Source organism: Lissotriton helveticus, chromosome 2_2 (assembly GCF_964261635.1).
Source record: "Lissotriton helveticus chromosome 2_2, aLisHel1.1, whole genome shotgun sequence".
NCBI classification, from domain to species: Eukaryota; Metazoa; Chordata; class Amphibia; order Caudata; family Salamandridae; genus Lissotriton; species Lissotriton helveticus.
In genome coordinates, this window is record NC_136060.1 from 487,987,769 (window position 1) to 488,009,469 (window position 21,701).

A 21,701-nucleotide genomic window follows, 5' to 3' on the forward strand; every position below is an offset into this window, starting at 1 on the left:
GTAGCGCCATGACACCCTTGGCTGAATGTGCGCGTTATATAAGCCCTTCATTACCTTTATCCTATATATGCAGTAACTCAAGCATTTTTGGAGGTGTATGTGTAAATGAGCCGAATGTTCAAAAATACCCCTGTGTAGTTGCTTCTTACCTTTCCAATGGACACCCTCACCTTAAAAGTAAACAAAAGAAAGTTGTCCAAATTGGTACATGCTCGTGACAGTATGTTATGTTAATGCAATTTGTAGGGAAAAGCAACAGGAGTATAGCACGTAGACCAGATTGAGATCTGGGTGTACATATGCATAAAACAACAATATCTCAATTGGATTCACTAAAGCGGCAGATACATTTGCATGTACAAGACATTACAAAGAACATGGACGACAAAGGAAGAGAGACTCAGAATTTAAACTTTTAGAAGTGCATATAGCATCATATATTTAAGGACCTATTTTATACAAAACAGTCAAAAAGCAGCACTGGAGGCATAACATGCGGTGGCAACCCAAGGGGGCTTTGTGCACTAGGTGATAGTGAAACAAAGAGTGACGGCGCGAGTGACATGTGGGTGAACACATCGAGGGACGCAAGGTGACACAGTGAAAAAACAGTAAATACAAAAATTATGGTTCGTCCTCAGTAAATGAGTAATTGATGTTTGATTGGGAACCAAAGAAGATGATGCGCCATGAGTCCCGCTGTATTGAGGGTCGACGGCGTTTCGATCCTATCGATTTAGGATCTTCATCAGGACCGGGTTGCCGGATTGAGTGAGTGAAGAGGGTGGTGGCCTCACAGACGGAGCCCTGCAATTGATGTTGACGTGATATAGCAGGGTCGAGGGCGCTCAATCCTTTGAGTAGGTGCAATTGAAAAAGTTCGGTTTGGTGATGGCACAGAAACGGATCCCCGTTCTGGATGAAAAGGCAACAGATTCTTGAGAAATATCGAGGGCACTCGATCCATTGTGTGTGTCCACTCGAAGGTTCGTGTGTATTGCCAATGGCACAGGAACGGAGCCCCGTTCTGGCCTGTGTAGCTATTAGATGTGGTTTAAGGAAGTGCGGAATGGTCGAAGGATCCGCTGCCTGGGTCCCAGTCAGGATACCGTGAATTTGATGTAGGGCTGCCATCTGAGTCCGGGAGCCGAAGGGCGGTGAGTGATCTGAGTAGATTATGATCCGCAACTGGCGCTGGAGTGCAGGGAAGACAGGGTAACATATAAAACAGCGCTATCTCATTATCATCATGAAATTGAGAACGCTCAGTGCTTCTATATTCAAACCCAAATAGAAAAGTCAAAAAATCCGACCAAAGCCCTGTTTGATATTGTTAGAAATTTCACTTCCCCCCAGTATGCAAACAATTACCATCAGAATCCCAAGAACTATGTGACTCTATTGCATACTTCTTCCATGATAAAATCGCAAAAACCTACGCAGACTTCCCAGTTGCGGATTTTAATAAGACCCAGTCAAACAATGAGTCGGAAAATCCCCCCACAATGAATAGAGCTATGCTTAATCAATTTAATCAGGTCTCGCTGGCAGAGACAAGTAAACTACTATCAGTAGCTAAATCCGGGTCCCCACAGGATATATGTCCACCTAATATGATGGCCCTTATCTCCCCAATATGTGCCCCAATGATCCAACGTATCTTCAATGCGTCAATTGAGACTGGTCTCATCCCGAGGGCTTGGAAAGAAGCCGTCGTGCGGCCGATTCTGAAGAAACCATCCGCAGACCCATTGGAGCTAAGAAACTATGGGCCGATATCTTTGCTACCTTTACTGGGGAAACTACTGGAAGCAAATATCAAGACTCAACTTAACCAATACCTGGAAGTAAACAACCTGCTTGACCCGTCCCAATCAGGTTTTCGACCGGGATTTAGCACAGAAACAGCCACTCTGGCGGTCACTGACTCACTAAGACGTACCCTCGATGACGGGGGCTCTATAATCCAGATCCTCTTAGATCTCTCCGCGGCCTTTGATACGATATCTCATCAAAGGCTAGCGGAGAGACTAAGTGAGTGTGGTATAGGCGGCACTGCCCTACAGTGGCTGAGACACTTCCTAAAGGACAGATGGCAAACTATCATGCTTGGCCCATTTGTTTCCAAAAAAAGTTCCTACTGGATAAGGGGGTACCACAGGGCTCATGTCTTAGCCCTACCCTATTTAATATCTATCTAACCCCACTGGCTAAGTTGATTCAATCCTTCGGCTTCGAGGTTATCTCGTACGCCGAAGATACGCAGCTACTATTCCCAATCGGTAAAAACATCACTGAAGAGAAACAACGTTTTAAGGGTGGTATGCTGGCGATCGCAAATTGGATGAGGGAGCAATGCTTACAACTTAACCCGGGGAAAACAGAGCTAATGCTTTTAGGGAAGTCCGCAGACCTGTTGACTCCGGATTGGTGCCCCTCCAACTGGGCTCAGCACCAACACCTTCTGCCTCAGTAAAAAGCTTGGGAATCCAACTGGATGTCAAGCTGGACATGAAGGATAATGTGAAAAATATCAAAGGATCATGTTATTATAACCTGCGCCTACTGCGCAGAATTATTCCCTATCTACCTCTGGAGCACCGCAGAACCGTAGTACAGGCAATGATAGGAAGTAGGCTGGATTATGGCAACGCTCTGCTGGCGGAGGTAGGAGTCACTGCTCTATCAAAGCTGCAAGTAATACAGAACACCGCGGCCAGAATGATCTTGAATTGCCCCCCTGGAACTCCCTCCATCCCCCTGCTCAAACAACTGCATTGGCTGCCGATTCAAAAACGCGCCATGTTCAAGATCTGCTGCCTGTCCTTTAAGGCTCTAAGAGGTGAGGGCCCAGCTTATCTTGGGGATAAACTTTTTAAGCACGCGAGTGAATGTAACCTAAGATCAAATGCTCTTGCCCTCCTGAACATTCCCCGGATTCGCCTAACCCGCACAGGCGGTAGAGTATTCTCATTTGTGGCACCGAAATTCTGGAATTCCATCCCAGTGATGCTGCGGAAATCTACCACCTACCTGACTTTTAGGAAACAATTAAAAACTTGGCTGTTCTGAAAACTTTGTGACCACAGTATCCCCCCTCTGGTGAGCGCTGAGATGCCCCTGGGTGAGTCACGCGCAATACAAGATTCATTATCATAACATAACATGGAGTGCAAAATGCAATTTGTAGAGCGCATGTATAGCCAAAAGGTATCTTGGCGCTCTCTGCTTCTGAGCTGGACAAACCTACTTATTGAAAAGCCAGGTTTTTAGCTGTTTTCTGAAAGAGATAAGAGTGGGAAAGGCTCTGATATGAGGAGGTAGTTTATTCCACAGCTTGGTAGTACCCACCACAAAGTTTCTGCCTCCCCAGTTTGTTCTATAAATTCGAAGAGTGGTTCACAGATTCGTCCATAGGGAACGCAAATATCTGCCATGTGTGTATATCTGCAAGGAGTGTGTAAAAAAAACCAGAGCCCATCTTGTGTATCGCCTTATAGGCTATACACATCGCTTTAAGTTTTATTCGGCTTCTGATTGGCAGCCAATGCAATTTTCTTATAACCTTCAATACAGAATTTTATTTGGGAGTCCCAGAGAGAAGCCTTGCGGCTGCATTCTGTCCAGTCTGAAGCTTATTGATAAATTCCACGTCATTGTTTAATAGGCTATTGCAATAGTCCAGTTTAGACAGGACTATTGTCCTACGTGTTTCTGCCTGAATACATGGAAAAAGTTTTTTTTACTATTCTTAGTATGTAAAAGCAGGAAGAGACCAGAGACTTGACTTGGGGCTTATAGTTCAGCTTACCATTTAAAATGACACCCACATTGTTTGCCTTAGCCACTGGGATGGGCAGGGTTCCCAGTAGGCTCAGCCTGTGGAAAACTAACTGATTTATTATTTTTTAATTTGTTATGCCTTTATCTACTTTGCATTAGATTAGTATGTAGAATGCTATTTAAGATTGTGTACATGATTCAAATATGTATACAATATTTAAATCTCTCAACAGATCGCAAGCTCAGTTCGGCAAATAATTTTCTGAAGAAAAGCATTCAGATTGAGAAGGAAAAGAGCAAGCCATCCATTCACAAACTTCATCTTCGAAGACAGAAGATTGACAGGGACGGATATCGTAAGAAGTGCACTTTTGGACCACAGAAATCTACCTACAATGACAAGGTGATCATGTTACTTGGAGCAACAGGATCAGGAAAAACCACCTTAATCAATGGGATGGCCAACTACATCTTAGGTGTTAAGTGGGAGGACGATTTCAGATTTAAACTAATTGATGAAGAGACCAATCGATCACAAGCAGAGAGCCAAACTTCGTCAATAACTTCGTATCACCTCATTCACCAAGAGGGTTTCCAAGTGCCAAACTCCCTCACTATTATAGACACACCAGGATTCGGCGATACTAAGGGCATCGACAGAGACAGGTTCCTAGTTGAACAGATTAGAGAGTTCTTTTCTACACCCGGTGGTGTTGATCATCTAGATGCAGTATGCTTTGTAGTCCAGTCCTCATTGGCTCGTCTCACTCCTTCACAGAGATATATATTTGATTCCATCCTCTCTATTTTTGGAAAGGATGTGGCTGACAACATACTGGTACTGGTCACCTTTGCCGATGGTCAAAAACCTCCAGTACTAGAAGCAATTAGAGTAGCAGAGATGCCTTGTCCGAAGGACAATGGTACCCCTGTCCATTTCAAATTTAACAATTCTGCCCTATTTGCTTACAATGGATGTGATGAACTAATGGAGAGTGCTGAAGAGGATGAAAACTTTGATAAGATGTTTTGGAAGATGGGTGTGAACAGCCTCAAGAAGTTTTTTATTGAACTAAACAAGCTGGAAACCAAAAGCTTGCGGTTAACCAAGGAAGTTCTTGAAGAGCGCAAGCAGCTTGAGGTCATCGTAGAAGGTCTGCAGCCCCAGATCAAAGGTGGTCTGACAAAGCAGGAGGAGATCAGGAACACAAAGGCCATCTTGGAGCAAAACAAGGATAAGATGAAAGCCAATGAGAACTTTGAGTATGAAGTGCCCAAAACTGTAGCAAAAAAAGAGGAAATAACTGGTTTCATAACTAATTGTCAGAGGTGTCACCAGACCTGTCACTATCCATGTGGGATTCCTGATGATGGTAAGAAGTATGACTGTTGGGCAATGGATAAAGATAAAACTTGCCGTATTTGTCCAGGACACTGTATCTGGAGTGTTCATTTCAATCAGAAATACAAATGGATTTATGAAGTTGAGATTGAAAGTGGAACTTACCAAGAGTTAAAAGACAACTACGAGGCTGCACGTGGCGAAGTGATGACGGCTGAAGGGATATTTCAGCAGCTGAATGAGGAGCTTGCTTGCGTTGAAGAGAAAGTTGTAGATCTCATTGATGAGTTGTCTCAGTGTCTCCGGAGACTAGAAGAAATTGCCCTGAAGCCAAACCCACTCTCAACGCCAGAGTATATTGACCTGCTGATCCTGTCGGAGAAAGAGGAAGCCAAACCAGGCTACATGGAGCGCATTCAGTCGCTGATGGCCATGAGGGAGCGGGCCATGCTGATTGCAAGCGTCTCTACAAGAAAGCAACTAATACCAACAGAGCAGGCCCCACTCAGTTCTGCAAAAAATACCAAGAGGGGTTTCTTTCGGTATTTCGATGTTAGAAGTTGGTTTATACATAAATAAAGATTTCTTAGTTAAGGTATTGACATATTTCTAATCCAAAGTAAATCTCCCCATTAATGCTTACTTTAAAGTTGAGTATCATAGCTGTGAAGTTAATAGTTTCATTTGAAGAAAGGCTTCTCAGGTTGTGCGTTTGCCGAACTTTAGTTAACATATGTCTAGGACGCACAACACTTATTATTGATTCTTGCCTCTTGTGTCAGACATCCAAGACATCAACATGGGGTATTAAGGACCTTGCATGATACATTAGTGAATCTGGAGTACTGAGAAAAGAAGTATGGGAGATAGGATCCAGAAAGAAAGGATGCAGGGTAGGAACGATGAAAGGTTTATTGTAAAACAAAATTCAGATCTAAAAACCGTGCTGTTGACAGATATTCCCATTATTTCACTCTGACCTTAAAATATTGTGTTTGGTGCATGAATCTCTCAATTGATTAACTTTATTTGTTTTGCTTCCTGTCTCTTGAGTCACATCTTTTCTCTGTTCTTATGCTTGAATATACCTGCAATTGTGATTTGTCTTCTGTATCGTCAGTAAAAATTCAAAAGTGCACTCAGATGTTATGTCAACATTTCCAATAATGGTTCACTTGAATTTTGTATTAGTGTATAGATGTTAATTTTTTATTTCTTCAAGCAATAAAATGTCCTAATCAAGATATGAACGAGAAAAAAAATCAAGTGTCTATAGCAAGATTGTTATACGCCACATTCCATTAGAGTTGAATTTAAGATTGTTTACAAAACATCTTCACCTGTTATATTCTTAAACATCATGTATGAAAAATGTACCTTGAATTAAATTTTCCTTCCCTTATTAATTATGAATACACCTCTGCAGCCCTTCTACATGCCTTTTTGTATATAAATTACTCTAAATCTCGTGCTTGTATGTGTTAAGTGTTTTAAGCCAATATAATATTAATTCCAGCAAGCATTTGCTTCTCACATAGCCCCCTTTAATGGTCACACCTAAGTCATTAATGTACCTCAAAGAAACTGGAGCAGATGAATGGAATGGTTTCCCATAGCATGCAAGACTAGCTCCAATTAACCACTAACTTTGGGGTCTTTGCCGTAAAGCTCTTCAATGCCTCGTCAGGGGTAATAAGAGCTATATAAATCAAGTCAATTTAATAGAGGCTAGCTATTAAACATTTATGAATCACTGGGAATAATTTGAGTGAAACAGAAGGAGCATCACATGTAAGTACAACAGTGTCATGAGAAAGTGTAGAACGTTAAAAGCAATGAATTGTACAAAACATTAGAATAGAAGATGGGGAGAGGCTTATAGTAACCGAACAGGGTAAGGGTAAGTGGTGACATGGGTTGTGAGGGAAGGAGGGAGTAGGGGATCATAAATATCACTTGCAGATGTAAACAAGCATTGACAAAGCCAGTAGGTCCGTTTTATACGGCAAAGTGCTTCTTTGTTGAGTGTTTGTGTAGTTGGCTGGCTGAGGTGAGAATGAGTAAGCAGCTGAGGGCTCAACTGGAGGAGAGATAAAAGGGTGAATGAATGTATGACTAAAGGAGCATGGGAAGCCTGCGGGCCACAGTTGGGTAGTAAGGCTGAGGCGGTGGGGCCAGAGTAAGAGAAAGGACCTTGAATGGGTGAGTTACGGACTGCATGGGTGTAATAGTGATGCCATGGTTGGATGTGTGGCTTGATGAATTCTTGAGTGGATGAATGGGGGGAGTGGAGTAGGAGTAAAAGAAAGGACAGTTAATTTATTTATTTTATTTATTTGAAATTTGTATAACTGCGCACAGCTACCCCATGGGGTTTCCCGGCGCTGACAGTGAACAACAGAGAGAAAAGGAACTATTGGCTGAAAAGCCAAGTTTTTATAGATCTGCGAAAAGACAGAAGGTCAGACTATAGGCGGAGGGGCAATGGAAGTGAATTCCACAGAGAAGGGCCAAGATAAGAGAAAGAGCGCCCTCCCATGCGAGATAGTTTGACTCTGGGGACCTGAAATGTCTCTTGGAAAGAGGATCTAAGAATGCGGGAGGGGGCATAAGGGATGGCAAGCTGTTGTACATAGTCGGGAGCCTTTGCATGCTTAATGCGGAACATGTACGTAAGGGCCTTAAACTTGACACGCTTTTCCACTGAAAGCCAGTGGAGATCAATCAGAGACTTGGACGCTGAGAAAGTTTTAGGGACTCGGCAGAGTAGTCGCGCGGCAGAGTTTTGAACTCGCTGCAGTTTGCGTGTAATTTCCTTGTTAATGCCCAGATAAAGAATGTTCCCGTAATCCAGCCTGGATGTCACCAGGGCTTGGACCACGGTACGCTGGGTGTGAGCTGGGAGCATCCACACAACCTTTCTTAACCATTTCAGGATGGTAAAACAGGTGGCAGCAACCTTGGTAGCTTGCTGCCGCATGAAAAGAGAGTCATCCATAATAAAGCCAAGGTTGTGTACCTGGGTAGCCGGTTGGGGTAGCGTACCCATTTCTGGGGGCCAATGTTGAGGGCCCCAGAGGTCGCGGTCCTTGCCAAGGATCAGAACCTCCGTTTTGTCGCCGTTGAGTTTCAGAAAATTGGCGTTCATCCAGGCCATTACTTTACTGAGGCCGGTTCTGAGTACCGAGGGCTCGGATTGTTTATCAGATGACAGAGAGAAGAGGATCTGGGTGTCATCAGCGTATGAAAAAAGTGACAACCCCGATTCCTCCACTAATACTGCCAGCGGACGGATGTAAATGTTGAACAACGAAGGGCTGAGAATTGAGCCCTGGGGGACACCGAATGGCAGGGGATGAGGCCTGGATTTGGAGGTAGATGAAAAAACCTGCAAGGCGCGATCAGAAAGGAACAATGTAAGCCAGCTCAGGGCAGTGCCTGTGTCACCCGAGCGCCTTAATGAGTACGGAGTGGGAAACCGTGTCAAAGGCCACGCTCAGGTCGAGGAGCACTAAGGCCATGGTCTTACCCTTGTCGATGTTATGACGGAGCGCTTCTGTAACTCAGAGCAAGGTGGACTCGGTGGAATAGCCGATCCTGAAGCCAGACTGGGTGGAATGAAGCAGCCCATTAATTTTAATAAATTTAGACAAGTGACCATTAGTATGTCTTTCAAGAATCTTAGAGAGAGCAGGTAAAAGAGAGATAGGGCGAAGTTGGAGGGAAGAGTAGGGTCCGCATTGTTTTTTTTTAGCAATAGGTCCACCACAGCATGCTTCCAGCTTAGAGGAACGATGGAAGTCATTAAAGAGGTGTTAAGCAATCTAAGAACATAGGTAAGAGAGGATAGGTCAAGTTGACGCAGAACTGAAATAGGCAATATGTCACAGGGTGATCCGGATTTAATGTGGCCAAGATGATGTGTGAGTGTCATCATGTCCAAGAGTGGCCAGGATTCAAGGGTGGGCGCCGTTTCCAAATCGGCGCAGTTATCAGGATCATGGCAATCGGCGGGTACAGTGGGAGGGATCAGGGAGACAAGGGTAGAGCTAGCTAGGGAGTAGATATTCTCTACTTTATTCACAAAGAATAGTGCAAGATCTGCGCATTGAGTAGAGTTGAGAGTGGGAGAAGGTTGTATAGTGGCCAAGCCGGAGAGATCCTTGACCATATTGAACAGGGTTTTTGGACAATTTTTTGCCTGTAGAATGGAGGCGGAAACATAGTTGGCTCGCGCAGCTCGACAAAGGGAATGGTAGGCCCGTTTACAAGTATTGTAAGCCAGCTTCGCTTCAGCCGAATAGCTCTTGCGCCACCGACGCTCCATATTTTTGCTTTTGGTTTTCTCTAACCTAAGTTCATCAGAGAACCAGGGAGCAGGGGAGCGGTGGTTATTGAACTTTCTAATAGTGGTAGGGAGACAGATATCGAGGGCCGTTTGGATCCAACTCTGAAAAGCTACCAAATCGTGACGTTACCAAACAGTGACGTTATTGTGATATAAGGGAGGGTTAAGGGATAACAATGAATTAAACTTAGTGATGTCCAGCTTCGTCCAATTCCTAGATGGAGTAGCAGTTAGTGAGTACAGGATAAGGGATTTCTAAACTGAAACCTACCAGGAAGAGGTCAGTCCAACAAAGGGGGGTGGCCATATTACAGTGTAATGAAGATAAATGGGGTCTAATAGGTGTCCTGCCTTGTGTGTGGGACCACTATTTAAGAGAAGAATATTCCTGGCTGCTAGGTCAGAGATCAAAGTGCTGGCAGTGTTACAGTTGGTGTCCTCAAGATGGAGGTTGAGGTCACCTAAAATTGAGAAATTGGCGGCTTGAAGTAGCAGAGGGGAAATAAAATCGGGAAATTTTGTAACCCAAGGGCCAGCCGGTCCCAGGGGGCGGTACACAAGTATGCCTGACAGAGTAAAGTGCGGCGTCAAAGTAAGTTTAAAGGCAGCAGCTTCTTTGTCTGGGATTAAGAGAGCATCGAGTTTGCAGCAGGGTGTAGATTTAAAAATTATGGCGATCCCGCCTCCCACCCTGGCTTCTCTGTCCTTCCTCACGATGGCATAGTTGGGGGGCAGAGCCCGTGCTAAGTCAGGACCTGAACAGTCGGTAAGCCATGTCTCCGTTAGGAAAAAGGCATCCGGTTGTAGGTCAATAAGAAGGTCAAATATGTCTGCCTGGTGTTTGGGGAGAAAGCAACAGTTAATGTTCAGGAAGGAGAATGTCTTAGAAAGTCCTGACCTTCCTTTAAGGGTAGATGTATAAGCTGGGGGTTAGTCATATCTGGTTTAATAGCTTTGGCCGAGTCCTCAAGGTGGGCGTTGAAGGTGAAATTGCAGCCAGGACAGGGAACGAAGTTATCTGCTGTCTTGACGCAGACACAACGGGGATGAGGGTAATTGCGCAAATGAAGCAGTTGGGTAGAGTTGTACTTAGGGGGCGCAATAATGCGGGAGGCAGGGGTTTGGGTCCCGGCCTGGCGCGGCCTGGCGCAGACGGGCTTGCCTTTGGCGCGCCGCCGGCGTGCCTGCTGCACACGTCCGCTGCGCGATAGCCACTTAGGGTGCTTTTAAAGGTCCCGCCCTGGGAAGGGAACGCAAAGACTAGAGCGTCCCTTGCCCCAAGATGGCGGCTGCGTTTGGCACAACCCGGAAGTGGGTTGAAAGATCGAGTGCCGGTTTCCCCAGTGACCTCCCTCCACTCAAACAGTCCGCTCTTGACTGCGGTGGACCGGGGGGGCCACAGGTAACACCGTGTAATCTTTGGCAGTAACACGAGGTAAGGCGGACTTCCCAAACACACCCAGATTCAGCTCTCACTTAAACTAGCACCCACTTCAATTTAAGAACAAATACAATTTTACCAGGCACAGAAAAGTTTAAAACAAATAAAATAGTTTTTAAAAAGAGAGCAGCAATTTAGCAGTGCCGCTGGAGGGCTCTCCGGGGGGCGAAGGCGTCCTCACACATCGCATGCTCGAACAGTGGCACGCGGCGGAGGTGCAGACGTTGGGCGACCTATATCAGGATGGAGCCCTGATTCCCTTTGAGTCGCTGGTTGCAGAGGCTGGGCTCCCCCCTGGGGGATTCCTGATGCATGAAACGCTCACAGCCCGGATGACGATGAGATGGGGTGACATAACGGAGGAACCGGCGCAGCACCTGGTGATACAGTACCTCCATGTCATGGGTAGGGGCAGACACCTCATCAAATGGTTTGCTACGTCCCTACGCTTACACACAGAGCTGGACCTGGCCCCCCTTCGCGGGAAGTGGGAGCGGGACATGGGGAGGCCGCTGGCGGACAAAGAATGGGAGCAGATACTTAAAAGCCCGGTGCGCATACCCAGGAACATGCGCTTTCGCCAGATCCAGGTATATATCGTCCATTGTGCCTACCTCACTCCGGCTTTAATCAATAAATACTTTCATAGGGTGGACGCATCTTGCCCCCGCTGCGGCGAGCTCGCTGCGGACCTCCTTCACCTACTGTGGTGCTGCCCGCGGCTCAGCGATTACTGGAAAGAGATACATGCCCGGCTCGTACGATGCACAGGTCGTGAGATCCCTTGCGACTGGCCGGAGTTTCTCTTACACCATTTTAAACGGTCTCCAACTACCAAAGTGTTGTCCTGTTTTCTGGACCTGGGGATGGTCACGGCGGTGAGACTCCTGACAAAGCGGTGGAAGGCAGGGGAACCACCCAGTGTGCAAGCGTGGACCCTCTCCCTACTCTCGTGGGGCCGTGCGGAGTGGACCGCTATTAGGAGAGAGGAAACGGTAGGACTCCGCAAAGAGCCCATGGCGGAACGCTGGGAAGACATGCTCAAGACACTGTAGGCAATAGGGACTGGCGCGGCTGAGGACGGGGCTGAAGACATAGAAGGCGAAATGGCTGACCATGGTGAGGGGCACACAGAAGCCGCCGCTAGCGGCAGCAGTGACAGCAGTAGGGCTGACAACAGCGCGCAGACGGGAGCCCATGGCCGGAGCGCGGCGAGGGTGCCATAGACAGGGGGAATATATAAGCGCCAGGAGCGGAGGGCGATGGAGTGGGGGGTGCGGGAAGCCAACTGGACAGGATGAGAGAATAAACATGCATATACTGTCTGTCGGGGGGGAGGGGGACCTTGGGAAGGGGAAATGGGGGATTGATTTGTATTGTACCCAGAGGACACTGCCGCATCTAGTTATCGCTGTTTATTGCAAATGTTTTGGTTGCAACTGAGTTATGTTTACATGAAATGGCACTCCGAGTGGAGAGGAGACACAAAGACTTGCACGAACTATGGCCATGCACGAAGGCCCGGGACTCAGTCACCTGACGCATATGTCACAATATAGTGGCGTCTAAATAGCGAATGGTGATGTCGGTGTACTGATAGCGGAACACTGGGATAAACGTTTGATGTGCATGATGCGTACGATATGTTATTGGAAATGGAGTTGATAAAAATGCCAATAAAAAAGAGTTGACAAAAAAAAGAGAGCAACAATTTAGAGAGATGACTCGCAGCGCTAAGTTGTAGTTCAAACTGATGTTAATGGGTGAGTTACTGACTGCATGGGTGTAATAGTGATGCCATGGAGGGATGTGTGGCTTTAGGAATTCTTGAGTGGATGAATGGGGGGGAGTGGAATCTGAGTAAGAGAAAGGACAGTTAATGGGTGAGTTACTGACTGCATGGGTCGAATAGTGGCGCCACCGTTGGATTGGTGGCTTGATGAATACTTGAGTGCATGAATGGATGAAATGAATGGGGCAAACTGTATTGCTGATATCAGAGCCCTGCAAGAGTTTCCAGCAGCCCATCTGAACCAGCTTCATGCAGTTAGTGAAGCTGAAGTTACCGGGTAAGAGTCAGCCATTGGTGGAAGGAATGACAATCCCATGCCAGCTGATCAAGGCAGAGAGTTGAGATAAAGGCGCTATGCTTCATGCCTTTGGTGACCAAGTGAGTCTCACAGGTGGGGTGCAGCTAGAAGCCTTAGGTTTCTACATAAGGGTCCCATGTCAGGCAAGAGGTGTACAGTGCAGGAAGGCGGTAGTTTGGGAGCTGCACAAACTGCAGGTTAAGGTTCTGCAAGCAAGGTGCCAGTGTAGGCTGGGGCTGTGCAAAAGAGTAATATGTCAGTGAGGGCCAGAGGACAGCAAACTTTTTGAAGGTGCACACATGGACTAGGTCAGCAGCATGCTGAAAACCGAAACCACAACGGTGCAGGAGTGATAAGTAACTTCAAAGTGTAAAGGGTAGCAATGGTGAGACTGGTGCGTAATGCAAAACTGTGAGGAATATTGGTGAAACTGTAGTGAGTGATGTGAGGGAAGATGGCAATGGTGAGGCCATTGAGTACTGTGAGTGTTATTGGTAGCTTTGGTGTAAACGTGTAGTGCTGATGAGGGATGTGTGTGATGGTAGCAAGACTGGTGAGCGATGTTGCTGTGTGATGAATGGTGATAGTAAGACTGTAAGTGATGCAAGAGTGGCATATGTTGTGATGGTGAGTGACAGGGACTGTGGAAGTGTGATGGGCTGTAATTGTGAGTGATAGTGACTGTGGAAGTGTGATGGGTTGTAATGATGAGTGTGGTAATAAGTGCAAGACGGGGATGTCTTGTGATCGTGAGGCTGTGCTTAGTGAATTGCTGGGTAGTAATGGTGAGTGACAGTGGAAGTGTGATGAGGTGTAATGATGAGTCTGTAGTAAGTAGAGCAAGAGGGGGACGTGTTGTGATGGTGAGTGATGTGACTGTGATGGGGGACAATGGTGAGACTTGTGAATGACAAAAACTGTGACAATGTGATACATTGCTACGATGAGGCTGTGTTGCGAAGTGATGCTTGTAACAATGTGATAGGTACAGATGGCGAGGTTGTGGTGAAGGGCGTGAGAATGTGGTGGGGTATATTTACAAGACATGGCCCTTTGCTGTTATCACGAACGCGGAGCGTCAAACTTCTTACTGCTGCTGTGCTCCAATTCTTAACGCTATGCTAGCGATATATTTACAATATGGTGCTACATGGCGTTAGGAACAGCTAGAGGGCGAAAAAACTGATACTAACATGAACATCAAATCTTTAAAAAAAATGCATGCTACTGTGAAAAAAGTGACGTTTGGAGAATTAGTGCAAGTAAAATCGTGCTAGCCGGACAATCATCACATTTCTGCTCCTAGTGTGAAAAAAACAAATACAAAAATGCTGCTAAGAACAAAAAATAAATAAAATACAAACTTTGATGCAGAATGGAGCAGCTTGGAACCAGCACAGCACCGGACAATAACACCCAACCCCACTAACCGCTAGATAACGAGCCAGAGTCCATGGGGAAGAAGAAGAGGAAATGCAGGTTCAATCAGGAGGTGAAAGAGATCCTGATTGCAGAGGAGACGGAACATCAGCACCACCTCTTCGTCATCTCCAGAGTGTCATTGGGTACCAAAAAGGTCACATGTGGACAAGGTGAACTGCATAGTTGAAGGCAAGAGGACAGCGACCAACTATAAAAAAAAGCGCAGGCACAATGCCAAGTGCAAAACTAAGCAGAAACTGTCAGCCAATCTCAAGGCAGCATTACAGACCGGAGGTGGCAGTCCAGTGCCCTAGGAGTAGCTCGATCCCGTGGAGGAGCAGATGTCCGCAGCTATCTCCAAGGAGTCTGTGGTTGGAGTAGTGGGACAGGATAGTGCTGACTACGACCACCTATATTGCAACTGGGAAAGTACCAACATGGGACAATGGAAGGAAATACCTAATGTCATCCAGTCCAGGCACATATGTCTCAGAGCTTTGGCACACTCTCTGCAGGTCAAATGATAGCCACTTGGCTACTATATGCTAAGATATTACATTAATTTAAGTCTCATGGACGTTTTGATCAAATATTTGCATAGGGTGGCATTGCAAGTGTCACAGCTGGGCTATCGTAACTCACAATGTAGGAGCAGCAATGTGCTGTATCTACAAGATATTGTGCATTCTTGTAGTAACTGCATGCGCTGGGGCAGATGTAGCAGGCATACATCAATGCAGGAATCCCTGCACCATAGGTCAATAGGCACCTGAATAAGTCCTACATTTGTTGTGCCATCATGCATCCTTTCATAAATGCATAGAAAGGCTGTATACATTGGGTATGGACCATCCCTGTGCACACCCCTGCACTGCTGCAAAAAGAACAGCTGTGCACCGATACAGGCACCCTTGCACTATGCCTCAAGGTTGTCTGTTAGTGCTAGTCTGTCGTCATCAATGCCAGAGCAAGGGAAAACACATGGGATGCTCATAATCGTATATGTGTCTATATGAATAGGTAGATATAGGTATATTATATCTAGGTAAGGGGTGATTACAACACCTTACTCAGGCTGTGTGAACAGACCTGTGGTGTCAGTTTGGAAGGCAAATCAGGGGTGGCACAATACATGCTGCAGCCCCTGGTGGGCCTAAGGTGCACCTATGCCCTGGGTGCCTATGGTACACTATACAGGGGCTCATAAGGGTGACCCAATAACCAATCTGGTATATACCTAAAGTACATGGTTATCAATTTAGAGAAAGAACAGCTGTGCTGTGGGTCTGATTGGCAGGCCCACAGCCACACTAAAGTCGTAAAACAAGAGAATCAACAGCAAAAAGTGGGGTGACCATAGGAAGCAGACCCTACTCTCTTACACCCCCCCTCCCCCCACCCCAAAACGCAGGGACATTAAACTAACCAGGACCAGTTGAGTCTTCATGTTCTAAGTGGAAATATCTGGAGAGTCCATCTGCATTGGCATGGTCAGTCCCAGGTCTATGTTCCACTGTAAAGTCCATCCCCTTTAGGGAAATGGGCCACCTGAGCAGTTTGGGATTTTCACCCTTCATATGGTTTAGCCACAACAGGGGCTTATGGTCTGTCTGAATCTTGAAGTGAGTGCCAAACAAGTATGGTCTCAGCTTCTTCAGTGCCCAAACCACAGCAAAGGCCTCCCTCTCAATAGCCGACCAACATTTCTCTCTAGGGGTCAGCCTTCAGCTAATAATAGCTACTGGCTGGTCTTGACCATCTTTATTCAGTTGTGAAAGCACAGCACCTACCCCCTACTCAGAAGCATCTGTTTGAACAATGAATTCTTTGGAGTAGTCAGGACTTTGAAGAATTGGAGCAGTGCACATGGCATGCTTCAGGTCATCAAATGCCTTTTGACAGCTGACTGTCCACTGAACTTTCTTTGGCATTTTCTTGGAAGTTAATTCATTCAGGGGTGTCACTATGGGACGATACCCCTTGACAAATTTCCTGTAGTACACAGTCAGGCCCAAGAAAGCTCTAACCCGAGTCTGGGTGGTTGGAGCAGTCCAGTCCATTATGGTCTGGATCTTGCTCTGCAATGGTTGAACCTGGCCTCCACCCACAAGGTTGCCCAGGTACACAACCTGACTCTGCCCTATCTGGCACTTGGTAGCCTTGATAGTTAGGCCTGTCTTTTGCAGGGCCTCCAAAACATTCTTCAGGTGGATCAGGTGATATTCCCAAGAGGAGCTAAAGACAGCAAAATCAACTAGATAACCTGCACAGTAGTCGTCCAGACCTGAGAGGACTTGGTTCACCAACCTTTGGAATGTGGCAGGTGCATTCTTCAAACCAAAGGGCATCACCACAAATTGATTATGCCCACCAGGGGGTGAAAATGCTATATTTGGCTTTGCATCATCAGCTAGTCTGATCTGCCAGTAGCCATCTGTCAGGTCAAATGTACACAAAAACTTGGCAGATGCCAATCTGTCAATGAGTTCATCTGCCCTCGGTATTGGATGGGAATCTGTCCTAGTGACAGCATTGAGGCCTCGGTAATCCACGCAAAACCTCATCTCTCTCTTACCATCTTGGGTGTGAGGTTTAGGCACCAGGACTACTGGACTAGCCCAAGGGCTCTCTGAGGCCTCAATGACTCCCAAATCCAACATCTTTTGGACCTCTGTCCTGATACAGTCCCTGACATGATCAGGTTGCCTGTAAATCTTACTTTTAACAGGCAGACTGTCCCCAGTGTCCACTTCATGAGTGTACCAGGTAGTCTTACTTGGAGTCAGTGAAAACATGTCTGTAGGACTGTAGAACTTGTCTGCAGTCATACTGCTGTTGGTCAGTGAGGCTGCCTGCAAAGGCTACACCATCAACTGAACCATCATCAGGGTTCTGAGAGAGCAGGTCTGGGAGAGGGTCACTCTCTTCCTCCTGTCTCTCATCAGTAGCCATGAGCAAGCTCATGTCTGCCCTGTCAACATATGGGTTCAATCTGTTGACATGTAGCACCCTGTGGGGGCTCCTGGGAGTTCCAAGGTCAACCAAATAGGTGACTTCTTTCTTCTGTTCAAAAATAGTGTGGGGTCCACTCCACTTTCTTGGAGAGCTGCTGGGGCCGCAGGCTCCAACACCTACACTTTCTGTCCTGGCTGGTAAACAGTCAGCACAGCCTTTTGGTCATGCCAGGCCTTTTACAATTCCTGACTAGCCTCACGGTTTTTGGATGCCCTTTTCATGTACTCAGCAAGTACTCATGTACTTTGGAAGCTTGTTTCCTTTCCAGTAAAGAATTGGCTTGGTAGTTTGGTCTGCCCTGTTCCCATGATGCACTGGGCCAGGGCCAGACTAATTTGCACGTAGCCAGGTTCTGAACTGGGATGGTGCAGTGAGCTAAAAAACGGTGATGGATCAAGCCCTGATCTTTTGACTGGGTAGGAGTGTTCTGCTTAATTCAGATACTCTGTCCATCACCACCCCCTTTTTGAATCGTTTCAGCCATCCGGGAGCAGAGACAAAGTACATAGTCCACAATGTCTTGTTTGGGAGGTTTGAGAGGTAACTCCCATCCCTACTTCACCAGACAAAGGGGTCCTCTTACAGGATGCCCAAACAGAAGTTCAAAAGGGCTGTAGCCAACCCCCTTCTCTGGGACCTCTCTGTAAGCAAACAAAAGGCAGGGCAGCAGGATGTCCCATCTCCGCCTTAGCTTTTTAGGGAGACCCTTAATCATGCCCTTTAAAGTCTTGTTGAATCTCTCAACTAGACCATCGCACTGTGGATGATAGGGTGTGGTGAACTTGTAGTTCACTCCACACTCCTTCCACATTGCAGTCCGGTATCCAGACATAAAGTGTGCACCTCTGTCTGAGACAACCTCCTTAGGAAAGCCCACTCTTGAGAAAACTCCCCAGAGGGCTCTTGCCACAACAGGTGCTGTTGTGGTCCTAAGTGGAATAGCTTCTGGGTATCTTGTGGCATGATCCACTACCACCAGTATTAACCTGTGCCAGAGGCTGTTTGGGGATCCATTGGTCTGACAATGTCAATCCCTACACGTTCAAAGGGAACCCTCACCACAGGTGGTGGTATTAGGGGGGCCTTTGTGGTGCCACCTGATTTGCCACTGGCTTGGCAGGTGACACAGGAGCGAAAAAACTCCTTGGTTTCCTCTCTGACATATGAGGCCAGTGAAAGTGAGAGACAAGCCTGTCCCAAATCTTGTTCTGGCCAAGATGTCCTGCAAGGGGAATATCATGGGCTAGTGTGAGAAGGAAGCCCCTGAACGCCAAAGGTATGACCAACCTCTTGGAAGCTTCAGGCTTGGGTTCTCTAGCCTCTGAATACAGGAGCCAATCATCCCAGTAAACTTTGTGGGTCCCACTAGCATTCTCTGCAGCCTCAGCAGCAGCTTGCTGTCTGAGGGGTTCAAGAGAAGGGCAGTCCAATTGTGCCTGCCTCAGATCTGCCCTGGTGGGTCCCCCTGTCCCAAGAAACTCAACCTGATCAGGCTCAAGTTCTTCTAGGACAGTTTCCTCCTGGGTCTCACAATCAGTTTCCTCAGAGGGCTGATCCTCTTCCTGAGGCAAGGGGGAAGGCACTGCCTTAACCCTACGGCTTCTCCTCCTGGTAGACAACTGGTCCATTGTCCCAGAATCCAGTGCCTGTTCAGTGTTGCAATTTCTGACCTGTGACCTAGTCACAGCAGGGACATGTGCTGATATCCCTAACATTTCTGCATGGGTCCTATACTCCACTTCAGCCTAAGCGGAAGTCTCCAGGTCATTGCCAAGCAAACATTCTACAGGGAGGTCTGAGCTAACCACAACCTTTTTGAGGCCAGTTACCCCTCCCCAGGAGAAATTAACAATTGCCATACTGTGAGTGGTAGTGACATTGCTTGCATTGGTCACTAGGTAATTTTCACCTAATATGATCTGTCCACGTTCCACAAAGCCAGGCATCACCATTGTGACACTAGCACGGGTCCCTGTAGGCCTGAGCCACTTTTGTCATTAATTAAAGGAGTTTGTCTTTACTTGCCCAAGTTATTGGGACTCATAGTGGAGGACATAATTATGTCCCCATCACAGATCAAAACAGCTTGAGTTGGTATTCTGACTAGGCCAGAATCCATCTCAGTTCCCAGGGTTAATCCTACTACACCCTTCATGGTGGCTGGAGCTGTCTCTTTTTTGGCACAATCACTGGTCCAGTGAGTATTTACTTTAGGTTTCTTTGGGCCTTCTTTCTTCTTAGATTGTTGGGAACCCCCACCTTGTGAAGACTTCTGGGGCCAGATGTAGGTAAATCTTATTTTCCGATTCTTAAATACCGAGTCATACCGACTCGGTATTTCAGAATCGGAAAATGAGATGTAGATAAAAAAATCGGTAACAATTACCGAATCGGAATCAGTCGGTAATCGTAATCGGTATTTACCGAGTCGGAATATACCTACGCAGTAAAATCCGAAATGGGAAAACCCAAACTCACCAACGGTTCCATGGCCCATAGGAATGAATGGGAAGTCCCGACTCGGAAAATACCGAGTCGGAAAAAACCGACTCGGTATTTACCGCGCCGGTAATATCCGACTCAGAATTTGAAACTGACAAACATGTGAGCCTGTGAACCAATCAGGTACTCCAACCACACCCAAATCCAAAGCCACAGGGGAACTAACCAATCAGATCCAAGCACCACACCCCAGTACCTGGGACAGGCCACGCCCATGCAGGTGCAGAAACCAACAGTCAGGAGAGCGTGGAGCAGCCTTCCCTGAGTCAAACAACACTGCAAGATGGAGAGTCAGGAGGCACAGAGATGCTGCAGAGCGCAAAAGGATGCAGAAGTTCAGCCAGGAAGAACTGCAGGTGGTAATTTCCGAGATTGTAAGACATTACAGCAAAATTTTCGGGAAGCAATCTCAGCATGTAGCAGAATCTATCAAACGCAGCACCTGGTTGGAAATACAAGGCAAGGTAAATGGCATTGGTGTCACCCACCGTGACCTTGAAGATCTGAAAAAACGGTGGTATGACATCCGCATTATCACAAAGAAAAAACTTGCTGCCCACCGCAAGGAAAGTGGTGTAACAGCGGGAGGAAGAAACAGAGCCCCTAGACTCAGCGACATCGAGGAGATGGTGGCATCCACCCTTGAGAAGGAATGCATTCACGGCATCGGAGACGCTGACAGCTCAGCAAGAGGCGCAAAGAAACCAGGTAAGATGCAAGTACATTAACATTTACCCATTTACCAATTCCCCTCACAGGACAAATCAGACTCCTCAACAGGTTTAACTAATGTCCTGCAATGCATCCTGGGAAATGTAGTCATGTGTAGATACCTCAGAGCAGTCAGCGTGCATTGCAGCAAGGGGAGCAACAGACAACTAGCATAGGCAAATGAGAGACAGGCAAAAGTGCAATAGAAGTGTGTTTTATCATAAGACACAGGTGAACAACTCCACTGACACAATGTCCATGTCTGTCCACAGGAGAGTCAATGCGCAGCACAGCAGAGGTTAGAGAGAAGAGGAGGGAAGGAGCCGGACCAAGCACATCACACGGAGGGAAGGACCAAGAGCAGGCAGCCCTGATACCTGAGGAGGCAACAGCACAAAATCCACAATCCCCTCTCCTATTTGGTAGTCAGGACACAGGAGCGGCTGAACAATCACCCACCCCCACAACACCATCCCCAGTGCTGGGAAGGGTAAGGTTTATGAAAACAAGGAACCCACACTCAAACAACTTTTCACACCGTTTTAACTCAGGATGAAGGAGGATAAACAAACCTGAATATGTTTATCTCTGCAATTACTTACGCCGTTTTATTCAAGAATTTTTTGAAGTGAAACAAATGATTTATATCAAGAGAAGTCTCAATGTCTTGAACTTACTTGCCAAACACGTGAACTTATACAAATTCAAAAAACTACGTGAATGAACAAACATGTGAAAAAGTACATATGGGTTAAAGACTCAAATCCAACATAACATAATTGCGCAATAATTTGACAAAAGACAAACATTTAAATTATGCAGAGCATAAAACAAATATGCATTACAAAAATAAGTGCAAAGGGAATACTCATTACATCATCATACGGTATTCACAAAAATAATTGACCAAAATGAAGCCTTTTGGTGTGCTTCCATATAACAAAACAACCTCTCGGTAGCAATGTTAACAGGCGTAATGTTCCTAACAGTCCTAATTATTTCTAAACTGGCTAGGATTTAATCCTGCACGCCTACGCGTTTCGAGTT

At 46.4% G+C, this 21,701-nt stretch overlaps 1 protein-coding gene across 1 annotated transcript in view; it reads left to right on the forward strand.

Moving 5' to 3' along the window:
* LOC144821559 (uncharacterized) overlaps positions 1 to 6,587 on the forward strand; it is a 227,148-nt gene extending 220,561 nt beyond the window's left edge. The window contains exon 4 of the mRNA XM_078678745.1: positions 4,017 to 6,587. Within this exon, the coding sequence (XP_078534871.1) occupies positions 4,017 to 5,704 (1,688 nt within the window). The 3' untranslated portion in view covers positions 5,705 to 6,587. The remainder of the gene's footprint in view (positions 1 to 4,016) is intronic.
* The last annotated feature ends 15,114 nt before the right edge of the window (positions 6,588 to 21,701 follow it).